Source organism: Theobroma umbraticum, unplaced genomic scaffold, assembly GCF_002168275.2.
Source record: "Theobroma umbraticum cultivar Fairchild unplaced genomic scaffold, ASM216827v3 scaffold_56.0, whole genome shotgun sequence".
Classification (NCBI taxonomy): Eukaryota; Viridiplantae; Streptophyta; class Magnoliopsida; order Malvales; family Malvaceae; genus Theobroma; species Theobroma umbraticum.
The window spans coordinates 6,545,719-6,570,056 of record NW_018397256.1 but is presented as its reverse complement, the minus strand read 5'-3'; the positions used below and the strand labels follow the sequence as shown (position 1 = coordinate 6,570,056).

At 33.0% G+C, this 24,338-nt stretch overlaps 2 protein-coding genes, 1 non-coding gene and 1 pseudogene across 14 annotated transcripts; 1 reads left to right on the top strand and 3 right to left on the bottom strand.

Moving 5' to 3' along the window:
* Positions 1-1,673: 1,673 nt before the first annotated feature.
* Positions 1,674-8,983, bottom strand: LOC110411470 (pleiotropic drug resistance protein 1-like). Of its 12 annotated transcripts, none has more exons than XM_089782688.1 (24): positions 8,658-8,983; positions 8,429-8,549; positions 8,228-8,316; positions 8,048-8,132; positions 7,799-7,958; positions 7,630-7,706; positions 7,467-7,520; positions 7,297-7,387; positions 6,877-7,178; positions 6,482-6,763; positions 6,063-6,379; positions 5,822-5,982; positions 5,605-5,708; positions 5,320-5,482; positions 5,168-5,252; positions 4,885-5,029; positions 4,264-4,596; positions 3,776-4,066; positions 3,604-3,687; positions 3,391-3,524; positions 2,903-3,130; positions 2,639-2,810; positions 2,264-2,518; positions 1,674-2,177 (listed from the first exon to the last, which is right to left on the bottom strand). In XM_089782688.1, the coding sequence occupies exons 1-24, from the start codon at positions 8,981-8,983 to the stop codon at positions 1,920-1,922; spliced, it is 4,317 nt and encodes a 1,438-aa protein (XP_089638814.1). In that variant the 3' UTR covers positions 1,674-1,919. The 12 variants fall into 12 exon arrangements, with proteins under 12 accessions (XP_089638814.1, XP_089638807.1, XP_089638810.1 ...); XM_089782681.1 differs by having other exon boundaries at positions 4,885-5,074; positions 5,141-5,252; positions 5,326-5,482; XM_089782684.1 differs by having other exon boundaries at positions 4,885-5,023; positions 5,141-5,252; positions 5,326-5,482.
* A 7,330-nt stretch (positions 8,984-16,313) lies between these two features.
* Positions 16,314-16,387, bottom strand: TRNAV-CAC (transfer RNA valine (anticodon CAC)). Its single transcript has one exon. It is a non-coding gene; the product is annotated as a tRNA-Val (tRNA).
* A 1,581-nt stretch (positions 16,388-17,968) lies between these two features.
* LOC110410314 (protein ECERIFERUM 26-like) lies at positions 17,969-19,621 on the bottom strand (annotated as a pseudogene).
* Positions 19,622-21,877: 2,256 nt separating this feature from the next.
* On the top strand, positions 21,878-23,816 carry LOC110411073 (ATPase, F0/V0 complex, subunit C protein). The gene is made up of 4 exons (XM_021421087.2): positions 21,878-22,157; positions 22,260-22,337; positions 23,158-23,328; positions 23,427-23,816. Exons 1-4 carry the CDS (start codon positions 22,030-22,032, stop codon positions 23,596-23,598), a joined length of 549 nt encoding a protein of 182 aa, XP_021276762.1. The 5' UTR covers positions 21,878-22,029; the 3' UTR covers positions 23,599-23,816.
* Positions 23,817-24,338: the final 522 nt, after the last annotated feature.

Genomic DNA, 24,338 nt, shown 5'->3' with positions numbered 1-24,338 from the left:
TTCATTGATGAGGTTTACAATTGATCCAAAAATGAGTGCATTTCTAATATTATTTTCTTCCTTAATATGCAAATGAGTTCGAAACTCTTCAATAGTAAAACTTTTTGGAGAATGTAAAATTTTCTTCCTATATCCATTTCGAGAAGGTAGAAGTTTGGACAAAATTGCTCATACTCGAAGTGAGTTAGAAATTTTGATTTCCAATTTACTTAATTTAAAGGTCATAATTCGTAACTCATGTTGATATCCGTCATGGTAAACTCGAAGTATCTCAATGCAAGAAATTTATCTATACATTTTATCTTTTTTGTACGTTTCTTCAAGTGCAATCCAAATTTCCTTTGCTAAAGTCTTATATATGAAAAGATCATACAATTGAACAGTAAGAGAATTAAGGATGTATCCACAACATATAAACTCGTCATGTTTCCATTTCTCTGTGTTAACATTAGTAGTGGTTACGATAGCTATTGTTATTGTAGTGATGTTCTCAGAAGGTGTTATTTGTGTTGTTTTTGCTTATGTGATCTTTTCTAGAATTAATGGTTGATTCATCTCAAGAATATAATAAATCTTCAATGTGTTTAATAAGAATACCATATTGTCCTTCCATCTAGTAAAATTCGTTCCATCAAATTTGTCTAGTTTAATCACTTCTTGATTTGGAAGTGAACCTTCACATTAGAATCCAATCCAATCTCCATCGCGAAACAATTGCGAAAAAGATTTAAAGAAATACCTTAAAAAAGAAATTATTAAGAAGAAGAAGATTACTTTGAGGGCATAAATAAACACTTTCCTTAAACAAATTATAGGATACAACAAAATCTTTAACACACTTAACATAATAGTGAAAATGACATAACGCTATATATATAATAAGTCAACTTATACTTCTTTCAATGTAAAGAGTTGTTTCTTTTTATAATATTACTCTTCAAGTAGTTGTTTCCTTTCATAATTTAACTATTCAAAAGTTATATTTAATTAGATAACTTTTTATAATTTTTTTAATTTTTCATCAATAAGCATTTTTTATAAATATTATTTTATTATTTAATTTGAAAATTAATTACTTATTAGTATTTTAGTTTAAGAGTCCAAATACCAATATAATGAATCTATCTAATGCAAAATGGGTTGGGTTTGCCTTTGACGAGAAGGTCTGTGTTTGTAGATGCTGATTGTCTTGATCATTTCGAGATTCAATTTCCTGCTGTATTGGTGAGTCTTGTTTGAACTAAATGTGTCTCGCTTTTGTTGCAGGGATGATTGTCTATAAGCAAGCTAATACTGACGTAAGAGCTAGAAACAGAGATAAGTCTTGTCTGTTTACGGTTTTTTTTGTCGGCTAATTGTGTCATGATGTAGCTGTTTTCGTGTACCTTATGTGGCTGTTTTTTTTTTACGAATATTTTGAGCTGTTTGACCATGGACGGAGGCCCTGGTTGATCTCTCCTTAGCCAGGGTGCTTGGCTTTCTCAAGCAAGGCTTAATTTTCGAAAGATAAAGTAATATTAAATGTCAGGTTTAAAAATGTGTAATGATAGAACCAATATTAGGATAATGGACGTAACAGTATTTAGTGTCACCAATGGCAAGGTTTGCTTTGAGGAAATATGTTGCTAGTAAATTATATGTCTTATAAGCTGTACACAAAAATATGGGTATCTATATGGTACTTTAATGGAAGATTGACTAATTATCCAAAAAAAAAAAAAGCAGTAAAGAACTAGAAAAACTGTACAATACCCTGAGCAAAGTTGAGAAAACTCCTTATTGATCATATTTATCTTCCTTCTTTTGTTAGAAGCTGATGGGGTCTGTCGTGGATATAGTTATTTTGTATCTTGTACAAGCAAAACTTATTGGAATTTGCGCTTCAGCAAATAGCCTGGCAGCCATGTTAATGGCACTTTTCATCTCTTCTGGAAGTTAAATGCCTTGATTGAGAATGCAAAGATGAATCCGAAGAGCACGCATATTCCAACTACTACGATTGCAACCACTCCCACAAATTCATCTCTGAAACCGAAATAGTTTCTAACAAAATGTTCCACTGTTTCACCAGAGTCAAACGTCTCCTTTATGTCTCCATATTGTGAAGCAATTAGTCCATACAATGTCCAAGAAATGGGGCACACCCAGTAGTACCATCTCCACCAAACAGGAATCCTCTGTCATTGGATCAAATTTCAGGTCATTAGACTATGGTCTCATTCTGTGTATCAAGAAAGTAGAAGGGTACGTTACTAAAGCTTACTGTTCGGGGAATGATAAATCCTGAGAAAAGATTCCATAGTGCAAAGAAGGCAGATGAAACTATGGCAGCAATATTGTGGTTTGGAGTAACAGCCACGGTCATCATCCCGTAGAAGGTGAAGTATAAGAAGGTGAAATACATGAAGAAGAGATACCAAAAGAACTTGGCAGCTGTCCATTCGAATCCAATCATGGCATACACTATAACTCCATATATGACGGTTTGAACCAGGACGTATGGTAGCTCAACCACAACCTGCAAAACAAATTGGTAAGCATCAGCTTGTTTCCAATGCCTAGACTTATTACTAGCTAAACTTTAGTTCCCCGTAGAAAGTCTAATTTGCCTAATCTCCAAAACGAATGGCAATATTACCTGTCCGAATGCATATGGTAGCGCTGAATACATCCCAGCTGCCCTTTCTCGATAAAAGACTGTTCTTTCAACTGCCACAACTGGTTGAACTGCTGCTGAATTTTGAAATCCTATAAAGAGAACAGCGGCATACATAGAACCCATTGAATTGAGAACATCCTGTTGCCTTGTTCTGCAATTCCCAAGCATTTTGATTGATTCAGAGATCCAAAATCAATAAGACTTTTCTCTCCACTACACTATTGGCATTAAATATTTATATACCTTTTGGAACCTAGATCCCAGAATATCGTCCCAAACAATAGAGCAATAACAGTCGTGAATAAAAATCTCACTGCTGTGTATGGTGGGTTTCGCCAGTATGACCAGTACTGCTTCCATAGGCAAGCCATACATTGAGTGATCAAAGATTGTGAATATCTAGTCAGGAAGTACAAATCCTTGGAACCAGGAGCAGGACTGCTAAGTTCCTTGACCAACGCCTTGTTTCTCCTGTACCATTCATTTTACAGAGTCAGTAATTGTTAAAAAAAAATAATTATGCATTAAACTTTAACAAGCTTTCAAGGAATTGGATATATATGTAGTGCATTCAAAATCAGTTAGGAGTTCTCCAATATGAAACTCAAAAACATCAACCACTTATAGGGGTGAGTTGATAATAACCGCTTTGACTTAATGTGATATTAAAGTTGAACCATGAATTCCTAGAGCTATGTATTTCCCTTCCTGTATCTGTCAGGTGATCCTACCTGTATAGTTCCGAGTTTTTGTATATGTTGGTAAAGTTGACACCAATGGTTTCTTCTTGTGCTGCTGAAGTAACCTCCAACATCCAAGTTGCGGGATTGTAGCCATCCTTTATCCTTGGGATTCCAGTTATTTCCTTCAACAAGCAAAATCTCTCAGCAATTTAGCAAGAGATGTAAGATAGTTCCTGGATATCAGGTATTCATGAAACTAACCTCAAAATACTTTATCAGATGGCAAGAATGGCGGCCCAATGGGCCCACATATATTTCTTCACCTCCTCTTTTCAACAAAAGTAGCTGTATTTTACCATTGATTATGTGCTTGTGTTAGTTTCAAGAAGCCAAAAGATATAAATGGGTGCCAAAACTTGGAAATGATTCTCACCTCATCAAAAGCATCAAATATATCAATGCTTGGTTGGTGGATGGTACACACCACAGTTCGTCCTGTATCCACAGTGTTCCTCACTGTTCTCATTACTATAGCTGCAGCCCTGGCATCAAGCCCAGAGGTAGGCTCATCCATGAATATTATGGACGGGTTGGCAACAAGTTCAACTGCAATTGTTAGCCTCTTGCGTTGCTCAGTTGAAAGACCATTCACCCCAGGCAATCCTACAAGTGCTTCCCTTAGTGAGGTAAGCTCCACAAGCTCCATGACTTCCTCAATGAACATCTGTATCACATCAATTTGATTTAAAACAAATACAATAACTTGCCTGAGCAAAACATAGTACTATAAAATGTTTTTGTCACTACAACCATTTAACTTTTCTAGTTTCTAGTAATTCCAACACCAGCAGTGCTTTTGAATGCTACTACATTACTTCTTTGTCACCTAGAAAATATATGATAGCGGAAGTCAGAACTTACCATCCTGGTCTCAGAATCAACCTCTGGGGGTAGTCTAAGCCATGCAGAGAAAAGCAAGGACTCGTAGACTGTAACATGGGGGGAATGGATGTCCGTTTGCTCACAGTACCCAGATATGCGAGCAAATGTTTCCTGCTTCTTTGGATACCCTGAAATTTTGATTGTTCCCTCAACATAACCACCAGTTTTCCTTCCGGCCAACACATCCATCAGAGTGGTCTTGCCAGCACCACTTACCCCCATCAGAGCTGTCAGGACTCCAGGCCTGAAAGCACCACTCACTCCCTTCAGAAGTTCCAATCGATCCTCAGAAACACCTTGAGCTTTCATTTCCTGCAATCATTGTAAAAGTTCAGGATGTAAAATTTGACAAGAACATTTTTATTATTATTTTTTTAACGTTTTTATGCTAGTCAAGAAACCTGGTGATTATGAAGAATTCCAAAGAAATTGTTGCACAGGAATATTATATTTTTCCATGTATGGAGCAAATCATTGTATTCAATAAAAATTTGACCAATCTCTACACAAAATGCCTTAAAAGTTTAGTAATTCATTTGCCTATGTTTCCTAGTTCCTAGTTTTGAACATATGGTTGCTTCTTGATAAAAGATAAGATACCTGTGGCATGTCTACAGCATATTTGATTTCATCAAAGCTCATAGACAGGGGCTCAAAAGGAAGAACCATGCCCCTCTTCCTGTTCTGATTAGCTTCATTGATGCTCCCAACTTTTGAAGACAGCGACCTGGATGATGCACTTCTTCTGCTTTCGATCCGTCTCTCTGCATTTTTTTTTGCATTGATCATGCTACAGCACGAATAATACAATGTAGCATCTGGGAATATAAACATCTGTATTAAATTAATTAATGACCCACCAGAAGAACCTTTTCCTCTTAACGATAGCTCAGCATTTTCTCCAGTCTTGCTAACAATTTTCTCGGCTAGGGTTTCTTTAGATATTACTGCTTGAGGCTTCCCAAATGCTGAATCAAATTAATGTATCAGAAAAAAGAGCTTCACATTTGAAAACTCAGAAATCAGATGAGAGAAACTTACGGTCAAGATATTTTAGGGTCAATGTGAAAAGGAAATTGAACAGGAAACAGTATCCAATCAAAGCGCCCACTCCAATCCAGTACCAGTGTGCTTCAGGGAAAATTCCACGAGACTTTAAGATCGAAACTCCTAATGGCTCCGTAGAGTTTGGAGGAATCTACAGTTCAGACATTTTCAGGTATTCAGTAATTGCTACTGATCAAAACAATTATTCTCATATCTTATGCTTCAATTTCAATTTTGAAAACTTTTGTCAGCATTCAAGGCAGTGTCGCTTACAAGTCTCCAACTCTTCCCTAGAAATTCGTTCACAGCAATGGCATTCTGTCCATACATCAATGGTGAGATCCAGTAACCCCATATCCACCATTTCTTGACATTATCTGATGCGGCAGAACGTAGCAGTCGCCATTAAAACTCAATATACATGATTGAGGTCAGTAATGGTAATAAATAGTATGATACTTAAATCTATTCAACTTTATATTTAATTCACCTCGGGTTAAGATGAATCCTCCCATAACAAGAACTGCAAGTAAAGCAAATGAACCACATGTATTTGCAACAATTATATTTCTTCCTAATCCTCCCATTAATCGGAATAGTCCTGATGCCATCTGGCTGAGACATAGGAGTATTAAGTAATGCTTGAAAAACCTGCCAATGAGCGCGTTAATTAGATTGTGATCGCACACAAAATGGACAAGTTAACAGATATGGTGTACAATGTTTCTCACCTCCCAGCATCTGGGTCAAAGCCAATGACATAATAAGTCATGAAAACCCAGATGGTAACTTCTAAGACGCTGATTGGGATCTTAAGAATCCATGCGGGTAGAGAATATGCCCATGAAGGATAGAAGAGAAGGTCCCTTTGCTTGTAGAAGATAGGAAGTTTCATGATGGTCATCGCAAGCTCCGCGAATCCATTGAACATTATCATGATGAGAATGAAGAACAGAGCTCCCATAAAAATAGCACCATCTGTCATCGTGTCTCGGTGCATCTTTGTCCTTAGAAATAATGTCATTGTTATGAGCCCCATGATAATGAGCTGAAAATTTCAGCAAGAAGAAAACATTCAGTTTGGACTTAAAAGTGTTCCAGGTATATTCTTAAAATAGTTTAGTCTCTTTACAAATTTTTGTTTACGCACTTGAATCATTTTGAAAACGTAGACGAATAAGTTCCTCTTCATTAGAAGATATTCCCTGGATACACAAGCTTTTATCAGATCTTTCTTGGAAACGCCATACTTCTCTTTTGTTAGAGCAGCCGGGTGGCTTTTGGACTTGTCAAACGGAATAGCAAGATCATCCCCTAGCTTTTGACCAATATGGAAAGACTGAAATGCTTCAGCGAATTCCTTGACAGAGACAAAACTGTAAGGCTCATCTTTTCGAGCCCAATACTGCTCCTGATCTTTCCTTGATGTCACCTGTTGTACCCCATGGATAAAAAAAGGAACTAAACAGTTACAGATATATTCCAATAGTTACTGGATGTTTAATAGTAATAATTAACAGAAATTCTGGATAAGATTAGAATTACTTCTTGTAAAAAGTCGGCAACTCCTTTTCTTTCAGGACACTTGAAACCCATGGTTTCGAAGAACTCAAGCACATTCTCCCGAGGACCTTGATACACAATCTGGCCATCTGAAAGAAGAATTATATCATCAAATAGGTCATATGTCTCCGGGGCTGGCTGGAGGAGAGAGATAAGAGCTGTTCCATTGAGGATATGGATGGACTGTCTCAATGAATTCACTATTTGATATGTTGTTGAACTGTCCAAACCAGTAGATATCTCATCCATGAAGAGTGCCCTTGCTGGTCCAACCAGCATCTCCCCTGGATCATTTTAGTGGGAAAACGGATTAAAAAAACACATGATAATCAGTCCAAAATTTTGGAATTGGTAGAACAAGTTTGTCCAATACTTGTCTGAAAATCATTGAACGAGATTTACCTGTAGTGACTCGCTTTTTTTGTCCACCAGAGATACCTCGTATCATTTCATTTCCCACCATGGTATCTGCACAAACTTCAAGTCCCAATATCTGCAAAGTTCCAATATTAGAGTATCAGAAAATACAAAGATTCTTTTCTGTCTCCTTAGCTTGGATCTGAAATTTGTACCTTGAGAATATAATCTGTAACTACACTGGCCTCTTGTCCCTCTAGTGCTGCGGCCTGCAAGTTTAACATTACTATGTCATTTGACCAAAAAAAAAAACACTTTGAAATGTACTACTGCAAAAGTAGACTGAATATTCTTTGTTCCCCTTCTCCGTTGTCTCACCTTCATATAGATATCAATATCAGGATCAGGCTTGATATTTGCTTCTTTCTCTCTACGAGACAATTCTGCCAACATCCCTGCCAAGTTCAAAAAGGAGAAAAACATTTAACTATAGAACACAAACTCTTCAGACCTATTGCATGTCATAGTTCAGGGTATTTCATTATACCATAACGAGGCCCAACCCCTTGACATCTTGCTGAAAAGGCTAATGTTTCCCTAACTGTCATTTCTCCTATGTGAAGATCATATTGGCTTATATAAGCTGATGTTCTCTGTGGCACGAATTCTTCCATCCCATGTCCATTGTAAGTTACTCTGCCTGAAAACTGAGATTTTCATATTTGCCAATATCAGATCATGATGCCAATCAGCTGTCCAAAAAAATTTGGAAGTACAATGAAATTTAGTTTCTTACTTTCAAATCTTTTCCGAGCTTTCCAGCCAAAGCCAACAGTAATGTGGTCTTGCCTGAGCTTGGGGGCCCTAAAAGCAATGTCATTCTGAAGAAGTTTGATCAAAGAAATGAGTGGTGCCAACTTATCGAGAGATTACGATGAATTTCTGAAATCTGGTGTAGAGATTGTACTCTTCTTACCTTCGAGGTTTAATAATTCCACTGACATCATTAAGGATTGGTAACGGTTTCTTTCTACTAGGAAGAATACGCAGGTAACTCAACAATCCCTTCAAAGAAACAGGGACATAGAAAAGTAGGTAAGGTCTGTTCAATTAGAAGGTGCAAAGGTGGTAGCTAATACATAATAAAGCTTGTTTCTGATTCAACAAGGAGGAGTACCTCTAGTATATTTGCAGAGAAGTTGAACATGGTAGGTAATGCTCTACTTCCCACATAAGCTTCTACTTCAACATTTAAATGCTCAAACCGGACTTCAATTGTTGGCATATCAAGTCCAACTCTGAGGTTTGAGTTGTGAAATCCAGAGAAAAACAACAATTTAATTAACTGAATGCATTAAACAATTGCAAGAGAAAAAGAGATGAAAAAAAATATTAATGGAACTTACCGCTCAATGCGTTCCTTAAGCTTCAACAAGAACTTCTCATTGTCTTCTTCTGCAATTTTCACTAGCCTTTCCAGCAGATTCCTTCTCTCTATGAACCCAAGGTCCTTTATATCAACCTCCCTTGATTGGCCTTCTTCTTCAGTGAGTATTCCTCTCCTTACACGCAAATACGTTGGCAGTTTCTCAATAGCAGCCCATTTCAAGGCTTCTTCATCATCTTCTTCACGAGAAGACTTGGAGAAAGCTTCCATGGTGTTGTTCCTCCAAATGCTAGAGCTTCCGATACGTGCACTGCTGACTCTAAATGCATCAGTACCGCTCTCCATTTTTTGCCAACGCCACCCAATGCAAGGATATTAGTTCAATATAAACCAAAAGAAAGTTTCTTTGGTTTGCTTTCATACAAAGAAACTCCAATTCATGAACTTTAGAGCTGGCTAGCAGCTCAGCTATAAGATATACGTGTATCTTTCTCGATTTGAGAGTTTGTTAATATTGGAGTCAATGGACAGAGGAAAAAAAAAACAAAATGCGAAAAAAGCTTAAAAATTGTCTTTGTGTCTTTCTCTGTTCTTTTTGAGGAGCATCAACAATATGCTGATTCTTTCTTGAAGGTTTTCATATGAGAGAAGGATACACACACACACATATATATATACACACACACACATAAAGTATAACTTAAGAAGCTCATATATACATTCTTCAACCATTTAATTTGGTCATGTTCTTTGTACTTAATTATAGGATGATGTAATGGCATATATCATATGAAGCGTAAGAGATTTAAAATGAACTACTCTATAATTCAGTATTCAATTTACTACTCAATAAAGAGGTAAATTGTTATATGAATTTCAATGTAATCATAAATCAGCACACAACATTGGCCTACAGTTTAATAATAAGAACTTCGTGAGATTATCAACACACATGGTAAACTTTAGCATCATGTGGTACGCCAGCCATTTTAATTGGTTGAGCTTTCTAGCTGATGTAGTAACTACAGCTTGTCCTTTCTGTTTATGGCTTGCCTGTCTAGTTTAAGGCTAAGAAACAATTGAGTTTATAGCTTTCAAAAATATGCCTAACCCAACCACATCTACAATAAACAAATCATTTTCACTCATGTTTAATTAGTATTGATTTGCTTTGTCGGCGTTAAACGCAGGTGTTACAACTTGAAAAATTAATTAATTACTACGCTTTTACCATGTGTTGATTCCCAAATCCATCGTCTGAGCTAAGCTTATTCGACTAAAAACAACTCTCCATTTCTTAGACATGCCAAAACCTCCAAGAAGTGTCCTATACGCCATGTCTTTAAGACAATCTTGAACTGTTCAGGAAACCAGCAGCTACTTGCGTTAATATTATAATATTTTATCTCATTTCCAAAATCCGTGAATAAATGATGTGTAAGGTTTGCTGCCAACCAAAACAAAATAAACTGATAAATTATAAGGATTTAATCATGTATATATTTGATGTCTGCCAATCCCACCTAATGCCGTCACCGAGATTTCCTGGAAATGGGTGCTTCTCCTAGATGTTGTTAGTCCTAGTTAATGCAGATATCTCAAATGATTTTCCCATTGATAGCTAGCTGTTTCTGAGGTCAGTTTTTTAATTGAATCTCCAGATTGATTAATTGTCATCCAGATCAAGTTTCACCCCGAGGGCACGTGCACCTTGGACCAAATAATAACTTACCTAATTAATCCAGAAAATTTGCCAGTATATCATGTTAGAATACAAATCACAAACGCATCAAACATCTCAGTAAGTAAACATTAGGATATATATAATTAGGGATCTGCATGCATCTTGACCCAAAGCTCAATGTTGCAAACTATGATAATTAATTTACTATTGAAAGTGATGATGAGGATCTGAGATTAGGTGCTGAGGCTGCTGTGAAAATCAAATACCTGGTATAATAAATTGACTTGGATTATATTTGTGTATCAAGCAGTAGGTCAAGAATCGTTATAAAGAATATCAGAATCAATCTTTAAAGATCTTCCAGTTCCCTCGCCAAGGTAGACTTTGGTTTGTTGCAGAGCCTACGTACTAATTAAAAGAGCTTACTAATTCTTGGATATTAATGCATGATATCAAAACCAAAAAGGATGGACGTCAAAGAAAGTAATTTGTTTACCGAGTTACACCTAGGTATGTTAAGCTTATGGACGAATGGTGTCAGGTGGCGTGTTGTTTGTTCCCTTAATAATATTTTTAGATCAATAATAAACAAAACCCAATGGGGTAAATTTTACCAAAAAAAAAAGAAAGGAGTAGTAGACGTCTGTGCTTATCTCAGCCTCATTTTACTATACTGACCCCCTTCATTTCCTTCTGTTTTTTTTTAATTAATTTTAATATTATTGTATCCTGAGACTGGTTAATGGCGTACTGTAAATATAGTTTCGCTCGTCATCGATAATGTGTAAGATAATAATTGATAAAAAAAACATCCATTGACTTTGCATACATTTTCTCAGGTTAGTCTTAGATAATTGATTATTCAAGTTATAATATTGGTGAGCATTAGGATATTTGAGACATAAATTCTTGGAAATTTACCTTTTCATCTTTGTCTTGATGGTTTTACTACCTTTGAATTCATTTCATTTTCTCTATATTCTTTGAATTTCTCACAATCTTAACCACATGCATTCAAACAATAAGCGTTAGGTGAAAGTGATGTAACTTTTAAATTTTCCATTTTACTTGGAGCAAACTCAAAAATAAAATAAAGCATGTAGAAGAATTATACTATACTATTTTCTCTTTAACTTTAAACTTAGAATAAATTGCATCCATCATTCCTTAAATTTGATTCAAATTTTCGTTTTTACAAATTCAAATGACATATTTTTATGTTCAAATTTTTATAAGCTTGAGTCGGTTATATACATGCACCGTAAGTTGACGCTTTTAAATATCATCAACGAGATTAGAGGATTGTCACATATATTTTTATTAGCATATATTTAAAAAATTCATAAATTATTATAATAATAAAATATTACATACATTCTCTAACTTGATTTGTGATGTTTTAAAATTTCAACGATAATATATTATGTCAATTGGTAAGTTAACCATTTTTTTTGGAGGTATTGAATTAATTGTATTAATTAAATTAAAGAAAGGCATTTCTTTTATAAAGTTTGATATGTAGCATGAAAACAAAAATACGACTGGTCAAACTATATGAGAACAACAGTATATATATCTAGGTCAAACTTTAGGGAAACTTGGTGTATTTACTCTTAAAATTATACAAAATCACAATTTAAATAAACAAATAGAGAAAATTAACTCAAGAAATAGAAAAATGCTTAATTAGCTTCAAAGTCAGCCCTAATTGATGCACAATATTAGAAATTTTCAATTCAAATTAATACCAAGAAGCATGCAACAGATTCCAAATTAATGTACAAAATAATAAAGCAAAGTCAACAAAAAATGAATATTAGAATGCCTCAGAGCCGTTCATATATATATATATATGCAGCCAAATGTCCCATATTATTCTCGCAAGCCAAGAACCCAAAAAAATCTATGATATACGCATAATCATACGTCCCATGTGTAGAAAATCCCCACAGCTACGGAGAAAATCTGTTTGGTCCAACACCAAATTGTTATTTAAATCTGCATATTTGCGTACATTTCTCCTTTTTAAATTATTTGCTACTATTGTATTATATTGTGTTTAAGGTACATGCATCTAAGTGGGGTTGCAAGATGCTGGCCAAAATTAATCGAAAAAACAAGTCTTGCATTATGTGACTCCACTCATTTAGTCTTAAAGAAATATTCTTTGCTTGGGAAACCTATCTTCCTGACATCGAAATAACTTTTAATTTAAAACAATGGCCTTCTATCGAATCTCCATCATTTTTATAATGTAAACATATCTAAGGGTTTGCATATCCATCATTAACGTTTTTTGGTAGTACGGCAGGATTATCTAGTAGATGATACTCTGGTTTATTATTTAATGTGTATGGTTTAATTTCTCTAGACAGAATTAACTAAAAACGTTTTTTTTTTTTTTGTTTATGTCCTTCTAATATGTAATGCTGACTGTTTATGGATGATTTGTGGGTTAATTGTCTTGATTTTTGGATTATTTGGTTTAAATAGAGCTCAAGTTGAAGAAGAGAACGAAATTTTTAGACGATGAAATAATAATAATGTTGGCTCAATGACAAACTAAAACCAAATGGAATCTTTGGCTGCTTTTTTATTTGCAAGCCAACAAGAATATTTTCTCATTAACCTTTCTTTTCAAGCCTTCAAGGGTCGACTCCATGCTTATCTTTTATATATATGCATATAGCTTTGTTTTGACTCTTTATTCTAGTAATTAGTTTAATTATTTTTGTTTCTTATAACCTATATTTATGATATATATAATCATCGTAATCAAACAACAAACATAACATATATATATATATATAGAAGGTAAGTAATACATTATGTAAAAGGAATTGATTAATTAAACAAACAAACAAAATTAATCAGAGTTTAAGAAGATTTAAATAAAATTGAACCAAATTCATGTACAGTGAGACTAGAATCAAATCCATGTAGGATGAGATTAGAATCTTGCCAATTATCTTTGAGATATGATCTTTTTACAATTACTTTAGTTAAAGCAATGAACTTCAAAGGATTCTTTAATTTGGTGATAAATTGTTTGAGCATTTTATTCTTCTTTGAATCGTTGTGATTCCAGGACGCAAACTGCCATATAAGCTTTGAATAAATTGCCACTTGAACTGTTAAACATCATTTTCGGTATGATTAATTAAACCATAAATTGAAGCCGTAATTTAGGGATTTCTCTTGGCTTCTTCCACTACTTTATTTATTGAATCGACTTGCGGCTAGTTTCATAGTTACAAGCATTACGATATCTTGATTGGATGTTAGAGCCAAATAATCTTCAAATTCGGATGGCTCTGACAATGATATAAATTAATTAATATAAAGGGTTAGAATAATCGCTTATAGAAACTCAGGTTTAAATCCTATTAAAAGCACTTGGATTTATTCCCTTTTTTAAAGTATCACCTTACTCATAAATTGAAAACAGTGATGAAATCAAAATTTTATATAAGAAGTGATTAAATAGTAAATACTTGATTTTGATTAATATTTATATTTTTAAAAATTATTTTTTAGCATAATATTGTACAAAGAATAGTGAAAATAACCATTACAAATGAATCACTATTTCACATACAACAACTAAAACACGTAAAGAACTACTTCACGTATAACAATTAAAATTGATGAATTACTACTTCACACAGAGCAACTAAAGCAAGTAAAGTACTACTTTATGCGGATAGTAGTAGAAGCAACCTAGAATAAGTAACAGGACTCATGGGTTATTTTCATTTTGGGATGTTCTCAAGAGTTTGATTCGGTAGCTCAGATATGGAGGTAGTTAAGAGGTTCCTGAAGTGTAAGTGTTTCCCCTTCTTACTTTGTTCTCGTATAATTATTCACATATTGTTTCTTCTTTTATACTTGTTCACGTGCACTTTTTTCTCTTAATTTATTCTTATATAACTTTTCACGTATATTTTTTTTATCACTTTTTACTCAAGAACAAGTCTTATTACATCTAATTGCTCTAACGGTCACATAATAAATTTCTAACCGTTACTCAATATTAACTCTCAGTAATAGTTACCTAATATTAAAACTCTTTTTAATATCATTCATTATGTACATTAAAACCTTTTTAAGTAACCGTTACTTCTGACACTATATATAGAACATTCACAATTCATTTAAGATCTTTTCTTCCCCTAGAGCTAACACATTCTCTTTTAGAGCTGTCTCTCTAATTCTCTTCTACTCTTTAATTCTCTTCTTATTCTCTTCTGCTTACCACACTACTCAGTGTTTCAGAAATTGCTTCGATCTTTCTTTCTGCCATCTCCGATGTATTCTTTTACTTATTTGTAACATTTTTTCTCTCTATCACAAAAACTCACTTTACACCGATAAAGTCATGAATTTATATATCTCAAATTTTATATATATAATAATAAAAACTTAAAAATTAAAAAACTAAGGAGATGGCAGCTAGCGCCGCCCATCACCACCTTGGCTCAATTACGGACTACAAGTAAATTATGTTTATATTGAATTTCTAGTCTGATCAAAGAGCTCATTCTTTATTTGATATTTGCTTTATTTGATTTTTTAATCAATCTCTTTAAACTTGCATCAAATTGGAAATGATGTTACTTCTATTTTTTTTCATTGTTATTTTCTTGGTGACAATTGCCGAATGTTTAACACCGTGGGCTGAATGAAGGAGACACCTACTGCCGTCTATTGTTTGACCTTCAATAAAATTTGCTTTAAAAAAAAAGTGGTTGAATTGTGAAGCCAGATCTAGGATTTTCATGTTTAGACCAGATAATACAATAATGCAAGAAACCAGAATAACGAAAAATAAAATAAAATTTAGAACAGCATTACGATCCTTTGCATGTGGACCTGTAATTGAGTTCAAAGTCATATTATAAGAAAGTTATGTTGGAATTGGATGGGGAGGCACAACCAACCTCTGGAAATGTGGGTCGAAATTAATGAATCGGAAAGATGAATAACCAAAAAAAAAAAAATTGGTGAAAAGAATCTAAAATCTTGTAGAAAGGGAACATGTCTAATTGCTTTGTTTCTCGTATGGAAATGGGGGGCTTAGCATGTAGGTTGCCTCTCTATATATATCTTCTACTTTTAAAGATTAAATTACTGATATTCGTGCGTGATGGGGGTGTCTATATATGGATCAACATTACGAGGCTCAATGTTCCTTCATAAAATGTGTAATATTAAAATGAAAGTTTGTTTTTATTCAAGACATAACACTTTCAAATTTGAAGGATTTCTCATGGTGTAAGAAGGAAGAAAAAAATGTATCCCGAAATTGAAAAGAGTGCACATTTTTCATCATATCTATTATTGTGAAAGCTTATGTAGACAAGAGGTCCAAGATATAATATGGGTTGAGCTAACATTTGAGTTTTTAATGTACAAAATTTCTCTTTAATTAATCAATTAAACTAATGCAAGTAGTAAAAGTGGGATTAACTTAACTAAAATTTTCAAGTTAAGCCCAAAGTATTTTCTTTTCTACTAGAAGAAAAGAAATCCTCCTTCATGTATATGGTCGCATATAACATTTGTTCAAGAGTACTAAAAAAAGATAAAGCCCCTTGAGGAGTAAAAACGATATCCCTCCCAAATGTTGTGAGCAACGAAAAGATCCACTAAATCCTGTGAAATTAACGATGTAGCTTTTTAAGAAAAGAAAATTTATTTATACGATACTAATTGCAAAAAATAATCAGAAGATCTTTTTATATTGAAATTCCAAAAGATATTATTAACCTCTCATGAAAACAAAATTTATTTATATAATACTAATTACTGAAAATAATCACAAGATGAAAGTTATTTGTTCGATACTAATTGCGAAAATAATCACAAGATGTTTTCACAAAAGATATATAATTGGAGTTTATTTAAAATTTTAATATTTGTTATATAATTAAAATTTTAATATTTTATTAGATAAATAAATAAACAAAAAATAAAATTTAAATGAAATTTTGTCTGAGCCCGGGTTCGAACCGGGGACCTCTAGTGTGTGAGACTAGCGTGATAACCAACTACACCACCCAGACATCAATTCTTTAAACTGAGAATTTTATTTAATTAAAACTTTAATTTTTGTTCAATTATAATCTATAAACCTTTAATTTGACATTTAAAAAATTTATATTTTATATGTAACTTTTTTAATATAAATATTCACATTAATCCCACTTGATAATAAATACTAATTACTTCATGAAATCTCCTCTTAACATGTCAAATCTACGTTATTCATCGTCACTTCCTTTCTGAAGCCGAAAAACATCCGCTTTGGACCCATGATATATGGGCACTCTTTTAGGCCTGGATCAGTCATTGTTGGATGGGCCTATCCAAGATTCGTAAGGTCAACCTTATTTCTGGTTTGGGTTAGTTTTGATGATTTTCTAGAATTATAAAGTAATAAACTATTTTTTTATATAAATATAAATTTATTATTTTAATTATTTTTTATTTTACAGATATCACTTTTTATTCCTCAACCATCTTACACTATAACAATTGATGACTAAATTTGATTTGTTATTTTATAGCAACTTTTACTTAAAAAAGTAATATTTAAGAAATAGGGATTTGTCAAAGAGGAAATTGTGAGGAATAACCCTCCTTAATAAGGATATTTAAAAAATAACCATCGAAATAAATTTAATTATTTTTAATCATATTTAATCATGACTTGATAAAAATACCTTTTAAACTATTTCAAATAATTAAACCATTCATCACAATTCCTCTTTATTTGTGTTTTTGATTTTTCTCTTTCACCATCCAATTTTATCTAATTTTATCAATTTCTCTTTTCAACATTCGTCTGCTATACTCTCGATTTCTCTCTCTTGTGTTTTCAAATTTCTCTTTCTTATACTTTTAAGACACCAAGTTGTAGTTTTGATGTATTTAGAGTAGGTGGTTATTTGAAGAATTTGATTTTTAGGTATTTTGAATAAAACTAAAAAGGTAAAAATGATCATAGATGATTAAAATAACTTTTAATTAGATCAATTTGGGACTTAGAAATCAATAAACTCAAGAATTTAAAATTTATAAACTTAAGTTTTTAGAGAAAGTTTTTTTCTATTTTTAATTGAAATAGGTGTTTTAGATAAAAAAAAATTTATGTTTTGATTTATGAAAATATGTTAGAAACACTTTAATTAGTGGTGCCAAATTGTTAGAAAAAATAAAAAAAAATGAAGAAGTTGAAAAGATTTGAAGTTTTGGTTTGTGATAATAATAATAATATTTTAAACATTAAAGTATAATAAAATATTTTTAAACATGGTATGTAACAATAATATTTTTTGAACATTGCATGCAACAATAATATTTTGTTTAACATGGCATGTAATATGTTTTTGTATATAACGTGTAACAATAATATTTTTTATTCAACATAGTATATAACAATTTTTTTAATTATAGCCCGTAACATATTTTTGTACATAATGTGTAACATTATTAAAGGTAATTTCTCCACCTTAACTAAAAATAATTAAAATTATAAAAAATTATTTTTAAAAACATTTTACCTTTAAGGATACTTTTAAAAATGTCCCTTTTGCCAAATTTTTAGTGGCTTGGCAAACTACAATTAATTTCAGTCATGCTACCTAGTTTTTGTTTGTTCCCATCAAAACAGCTGGAGAGAAGCGTTGAATAAGATCATCCTCACATAGCTTAGCAACCTCATCCTCCGGAAGTGTAGCCATGACCACTCTGCTCAATGGACCTTCAACTGGCGCTGATCGAGATATCAGCACTTGCCCTGGTCCGACATTGGTTCCACATAACTAATAAGATACCCGAAGTGGTTTCAATTGATCTGTAAACGTGGCCAAATATGGGTTCACTCCCTCTAAGTTTACGCAAATAAGATTATAGCCATTCATCAATGGAACAGTTTGATTATCATTGCATTTCGACCACTGGATCAAATCCTTGATCCCTTCAGCATTCATTTTTTCACGACTTCGCTTATAGCCTTTGTAGCTTCTGGTAACATGGTTTCACCCACAGATTCTAAATGAACCTTGTTATACACCATGCAGTTTCCGAAAAACCCTGGATCCAAGCCAAGGCAATTTCTCATATGTAAACAAAGTGACATGTTGAATAGCCTTCCTTTCGTTGCTTTCACCTTGCTTAAACAAACCCAAAATAGGGCAGCCAATGCCTCAAAAGCTGGTGAGCAAGACTTACCTGAAGCACCGGTAGCTTGAGCCATGGCAATACAGTCTCGCACCATGGAGTCAGTGAACGATGAAGTTACGGTGGCGTATTGTTTGATTGGTGGTCAAAGGAGTTGGTCTCTATATGGAGTATTTGTAGTAGTTGATCAAGTCAGTACAGGATTCGTGGTTTGGGCTCTTGTTGTAATCAGCTTTTGTTATCGGCAATGAATGGACCAAAGGAGGAGTTGACATTATTCCAGAGAGGGTGGTGTCGGCCCAAGCCTTGGAAAACATAGTGGCACAAATGGGATCAGCAAGTCGGTGACAGCAGCTCAAGCCAATAGCAACCCACCTTTTTCAATTTCAGTCACCTGCAATATAAAAAAAAAAGAAAAATCCCTGAAATTTAATAATAACATTAATGCTCATTTGGACTAGTCTTTCAATTCATAATTAAGGTAGATTATCTTTTTCCCTTGCCTATTATACAAATGATTGATTTCTAATTCGCCCATGCAAAAATAGAAAGAGGAAATCGTTGAGGCGATGAGGCATATCCTCAAGTACCTGAACATAAACTGTAGGCCAATGATAAGGTTTGTGGAACATTTCCTCCCAATAAACAAGTTTAAGTTTCTTCTCCCTATCCACACTCTTTAACCAATCCTAGACACTCCCTTTCACCTTAGCCTCTGCCATTCTTACTCCTCCATCATTGCACTTCACCATCCAATGCCCTTCCTGGTTCTTGTGTAAACGTCCAGTCATTATAGGAAAATTAGTGAGCACACACGACAACGAGTCCCTCAGCTTCTTGATCCACTCTCCAGGCTCTACATGATCTCCCCGAGATGGATAATAGTAAACAATCTTCACTTGGTTTTGTTCCATGAGGCGATCGAGAACAGATAAGTGGCAAAATTTTCCGGGTTCTGCATCCGATCGTGAGCTTACCACACTGCCCTTGCCGATGTGTGTGACCGCGCCCTGAGCCGTTGTTACTGCGCTAGCTGAGGATCGATATCGAGTCGTGAGAGTTTGTCGACGTACGCAATTCTTACGCTTATGGATTTTATTTTGTTTATATTGCATACGTTATAGTGATAAAGTTCGGTTTGGTGGGGACCATACACTGGTGTCAAGTGGAAAAAGCCACCAAAGTAGGACTTCAAGTCCCAGGTTTGAAATGATCTTATAATTTTATAGTAATAATATAATTAATTTTATTAAAAATATAAAAACTAAAATAATTAATAAAATATATTTTATTTTTTTCATACTTAATAAATATCTATTTTCTCTTATTTTCATATAACTATGTATCTCATTTTTTATTAAAAATATATAAAAATAAAAAACAACTACATATATTTTCTCATTTCTGAATTATGTATAATAAATTTAATTTTTTATTACTTTTCAATTTCTACAATATTATTAATTTTCAATTATTTTTCTTATTTGTAATCAATTAATGGTAATATATATGTAATGATCTTTAAATTATTTTTTTTCTATATATAAAATAAATTATTTTTTTATTTTCAAACTTAAAAATTTTAAAAGAAATTATACAAGTGAAAAATAAGAGTTCAATTGATATACTTAATCATATAAGAAGATTGGATTCTTTTCCAATTACATATATTACTTTTGGAATAATATTAACAATTTTAGTAGAAAGAAGATTTTCAAAATTAAAATTAATAAAATGTTATTTCAAATCAACCAAGAAAGATTAAATAAATTGATTATATTATCAATTAAAAAAATATTAAAATAACTTGATTATAAAGAGATTTTACCTTTCAAAAAGCTAAAAGAATATCTAAAAAAGTTAAAAAAAATAAATTTTTAATTTTTTTTCATAATTTTAATAAAAAATATCACATTTAAATATTTAACTTTACGGTTTCAAAATTATTGAACCACCCTGAAACTATATCATTTCATTTTCATGCTTATCAGGAAGTAAACCAACTCTATGGACTTTGGGGAGAGTGAGGGTTACTTGACGCTTGCAAATTGTTAAATTTGGTTTGTGGGACATGTTTCATATTTGATCTTCTAATTATCACTTATGCTAATTTCGGTGACTTAATTCATTATACGCTTCTTAATTGTTTCATTGTTAGCGGGACTGTGCGCAGAGAGTTTGAGATTCATTTTTTGAGAGGGAAAATTAAAATCAATTTAAATCCTATACGTGTATATATTATCGAGTCAATGAACGAAATAGTGCATATCGATGAGGTACTATTTTAGTATAGGTACTCTAGCTCTGATATGCCTTGTACATTTCGGAGGCATAATTTCTTACCAAAAAATAGTACTCTACGGAAGGCCAAATCCCCTAGTGCTAGCGAGGCATTGAAGTATGTGGTGATTGCCGGCTGAGGCAACTTGGCTGTAGGTATAGAGCCTGACCGATGGGAACATCTGTCGCTTGCTATACGACTAGAACTCGAAACGAGTCCGGGCTGATATTTCCTTGTGTTTTATAAATTATAATAACTTTATGTTGAATTCCTATTTATTTTGATATTTTTCATATCGAATTTAATTTGATATGAACTAATAAAGTCAATATGATATATATATTTAATGAAATAAGGAAATTACATTAAGAAAGAAAAGATCTGAGAGTATACAATATTTCTTGCCCAATCAAATAAAGATCTATTTTATCCATTGTGTTTGAAAGCGATATTGATCATAATTTCAAAAGCATATGTTCCTATTTGCTATGCTATCGATAATAAATTTATCATTACAATTGAAATTTTTATGGCAAATCCAAATTGATGATTCCAATCAAATAGAGTTGTGAGTGTAATATCAAATAAAATTTTATATTTTTTATTTTTTTTCCTTTTGGTAAGAAGAGATCTAAATATATATATAATGGCTAAAATACTTAATAAATCTTTATACTTTCTTAAAATTTTCATATAAGTATTATTTTTACCATATCAAGATGTATGTGATCGTTATATTTACTATATCAATTTTCATGTGACTAAAATATCAAAATTTATATTGAATTAATGTTTACAAGAATTTTTTTTATCATATGTGTGCCATGTGCATATTGACATGACAGAGAGATTGTAGGCAAAAACAATAGATTTTAGAGTACATGTTAAATAAGGACTTAATTAAATAAAAATAATATTTTAAAATCAAAATTAGGCATAACAGAAAGATAGAGGCTTATATCAAAATTTTTGAAAAAAGTTCAGGACTTCTTTCGGATTTTAACCAAATGACATTTGGCAAACTCGGGGATAGATTGAAAATTTAATAAAACGACGCCGTAAAACCTGAAGCACGAAATTTCGTGATCTGAACTAAAATAAAAATACTTAAAAAACAGGGAAAAAAACGCAGGCCTCTCTCTTCTTTCTCTCTGCCTGTCCGTGATTTCAATCAGATCAATCAGAAAAAAAGAAAAAAGCAGCAAAAAGTATCATCAGATCAAATAGTAAGGGAGAAGAAAAATGTCAGGAGCATCAATGGTAGGAGATTCAAGCTCCTGGTCCACAGCTCTCGTCAAGATTTCACCTTACACTTTCTCCGCTGTCGGCATCGCCATCGCCATCGGCGTCTCCGTCCTCGGCGCCGCCTGGTACCCTTCTCTTCTAACTTTTTTTCTAATTTTTTGGCTATAAATCTGGCGAACAAGTTCTATAAAATACGAATTAAATGAGTTTTTTTTTATTATTCATAGGGGAATTTACATAACTGGGAGTAGTTTGATCGGTGCCGCTATCAAAGCTCCTCGAATCACTTCCAAGAATCTTATTAGGTAAATTTTTGTTTCCGTTTTTTGTTTTTAAAGTATGTTGCTTTTATTGCGTGATTTAATCTGGGAAATGACCTAATACTTATTATTTGGGCTTTTTAGCCCGCTTTTGTACCAAAAAAATCAATACTTATTATTCTTAAACCTAATCTCTTAACTAACTGTTGCTAAAGTTTATAAGCAATCTATACTTAATTATAGTTTATTCTGCTAGATTTCTTGAATTGAATTGGATTTTGTTACTGGCCTTTGAAACTCAGATAAGCATAACTAGGAACATCTGGGACGCCTACATTTTCTTTTCTTTTTGTAGAACTTTGAAGAATATATCCAAGCCCTGGATCTTGATTGTGTTTATGCTTGGACTTCAATAACTTCGATTGAGCTCAAAGGTGAAAGGAAGGCACGCATTTGCTTAAAATGGAGCATTAGTAACAAGAGTAGCTATAATTTGAGTTTTTTTTTGTGTGTGTATAGATAATTTTTATTCTTTCCTAGATATTGCCATTACAAATTTATAAATGGCCCGCATGCAATTGAAGTGTGAGACAAGTAGTAGGTTAATTAACTTAATTTGTGTAATATATGCTGAGTTAGTTGTAAATTAGAGTGGATGGCTAATGGAGCACAATTACGAGTTATAAAAGTGGATTGAAGATACTAGACCTGTCCAAACCTTTCAACTGGAATTGTTAAAATTGATATTACCTTAAATTTTGTTTCGGTAAGAGTTAAACTTTCTGCAGCATTTCTGCTTATTTATTTGAATGCTGTAATGCCTATTGAAATAGTAATTTTTTACTCAATGCTGTTGTTATTGCAGTGTAATCTTCTGTGAAGCTGTTGCTATATATGGTGTTATTGTGGCAATTATTTTACAAACAAAGTTAGAGAGCGTTCCAACGGCACAGATATATGCACCAGAGTCTCTTAGAGCAGGATATGCAATCTTTGCTTCTGGAATTATTGTTGGCTTTGCAAACCTTGTTTGCGGGTTCATTTCTCAATCCTTTTCTCTTTAATCTTTTAATAAAGTTATTCAAATGAACATTTTGCTTATTGCTATGTGCTTATGATTTGTTTTGGTGACAGATTGTGCGTTGGAATTATTGGAAGTAGCTGTGCACTGTCTGATGCACAAAACTCCACGCTTTTTGTGAAGATTCTTGTGATTGAGATTTTTGGCAGTGCACTTGGACTGTTTGGAGTGATTGTAGGTATAATTATGTCAGCTCAAGCAACTTGGCCTGCAAAATCTGTGTAATTTCATATTCTTAGTAAAAAAAGGGAAAATAGCAATTTGGTGATGTGAGAATGCAACCAGTTTTATGTACCAGAAATGAAACCTACATTTTTTTTTTATTTGTTGTTGGTAGGCATGTATGTAGAAACTTGCTTGGAAATGTTTCCTCTTTTTTGTTCTCATAATGAATTTGTTGAATGAGAAATCAAAGTTTTATGAAAACTATGATTTATGGTTAAGTGGATGAGCGAAGTCGTGCTACTGAAATTTATTTACTTTTTTATTTATTATGTATTTTAAAACTTGCTTGGAAATGTTTCCTCTTTGTTCTTATAATGCATCTGTTGAATGAAATAAAAAACTTTTACCAAAACCAGAGCTGAATTATGGTTAATAGCATGAGTTAGTTGTGCTAACGAAGTTTATTCTTTTGTTACTCATTTGTATGCTGCTAATTTCTGTTACTGCTGGTTGCGTTTTTAAGCAACCAATAGAAAAGAAATTAGACATTATCACATACGCCCGTGCAAGGAGACTAAGATGAACTACGAGTAGGCTTTAAGTACAGAATTTATTAAATCAAGCCCTTGGTTCAAACAAAGCTGCTGCTGGGAAGAAGGTAAAATCTTCATCTTTGGTTTTGTTGCTTCACTGAAATTTTTGCTTTCCTTTTGTTTCTGGGTTCCAAGGTGGACAATTAGCCAGTCACATGCTTTAAATTATTTTGCTTGTGTGAATGGTCAGTATCCCGCCAACACCAT

Excerpts from the sequence above, each read along its gene's own strand:
- LOC110411470 (XM_089782681.1), bottom strand. The coding sequence starts at position 8,983 with ATGGAGAGCGGTACTGATGCATTTAGAGTCAGCAGTGCACGTATCGGA. Across the intron at positions 7,707-7,798 it reads AGGGGTTGGGCCTCGTTATG|GGATGTTGGCAGAATTGTCT; the intron begins GTATAATGAAAT and ends TGAACTTGGCAG. Across the intron at positions 3,131-3,390 it reads AAAAACTCGGAACTATACAG|GAGAAACAAGGCGTTGGTCA; the intron begins GTAGGATCACCT and ends TGAATGGTACAG.
- LOC110411073 (XM_021421087.2), top strand. The coding sequence starts at position 22,030 with ATGTCAGGAGCATCAATGGTAGGAGATTCAAGCTCCTGGTCCACAGCT. Across the intron at positions 22,338-23,157 it reads ACTTCCAAGAATCTTATTAG|TGTAATCTTCTGTGAAGCTG; the intron begins GTAAATTTTTGT and ends TTGTTATTGCAG. Across the intron at positions 23,329-23,426 it reads TTTGCAAACCTTGTTTGCGG|ATTGTGCGTTGGAATTATTG; the intron begins GTTCATTTCTCA and ends TTTTGGTGACAG.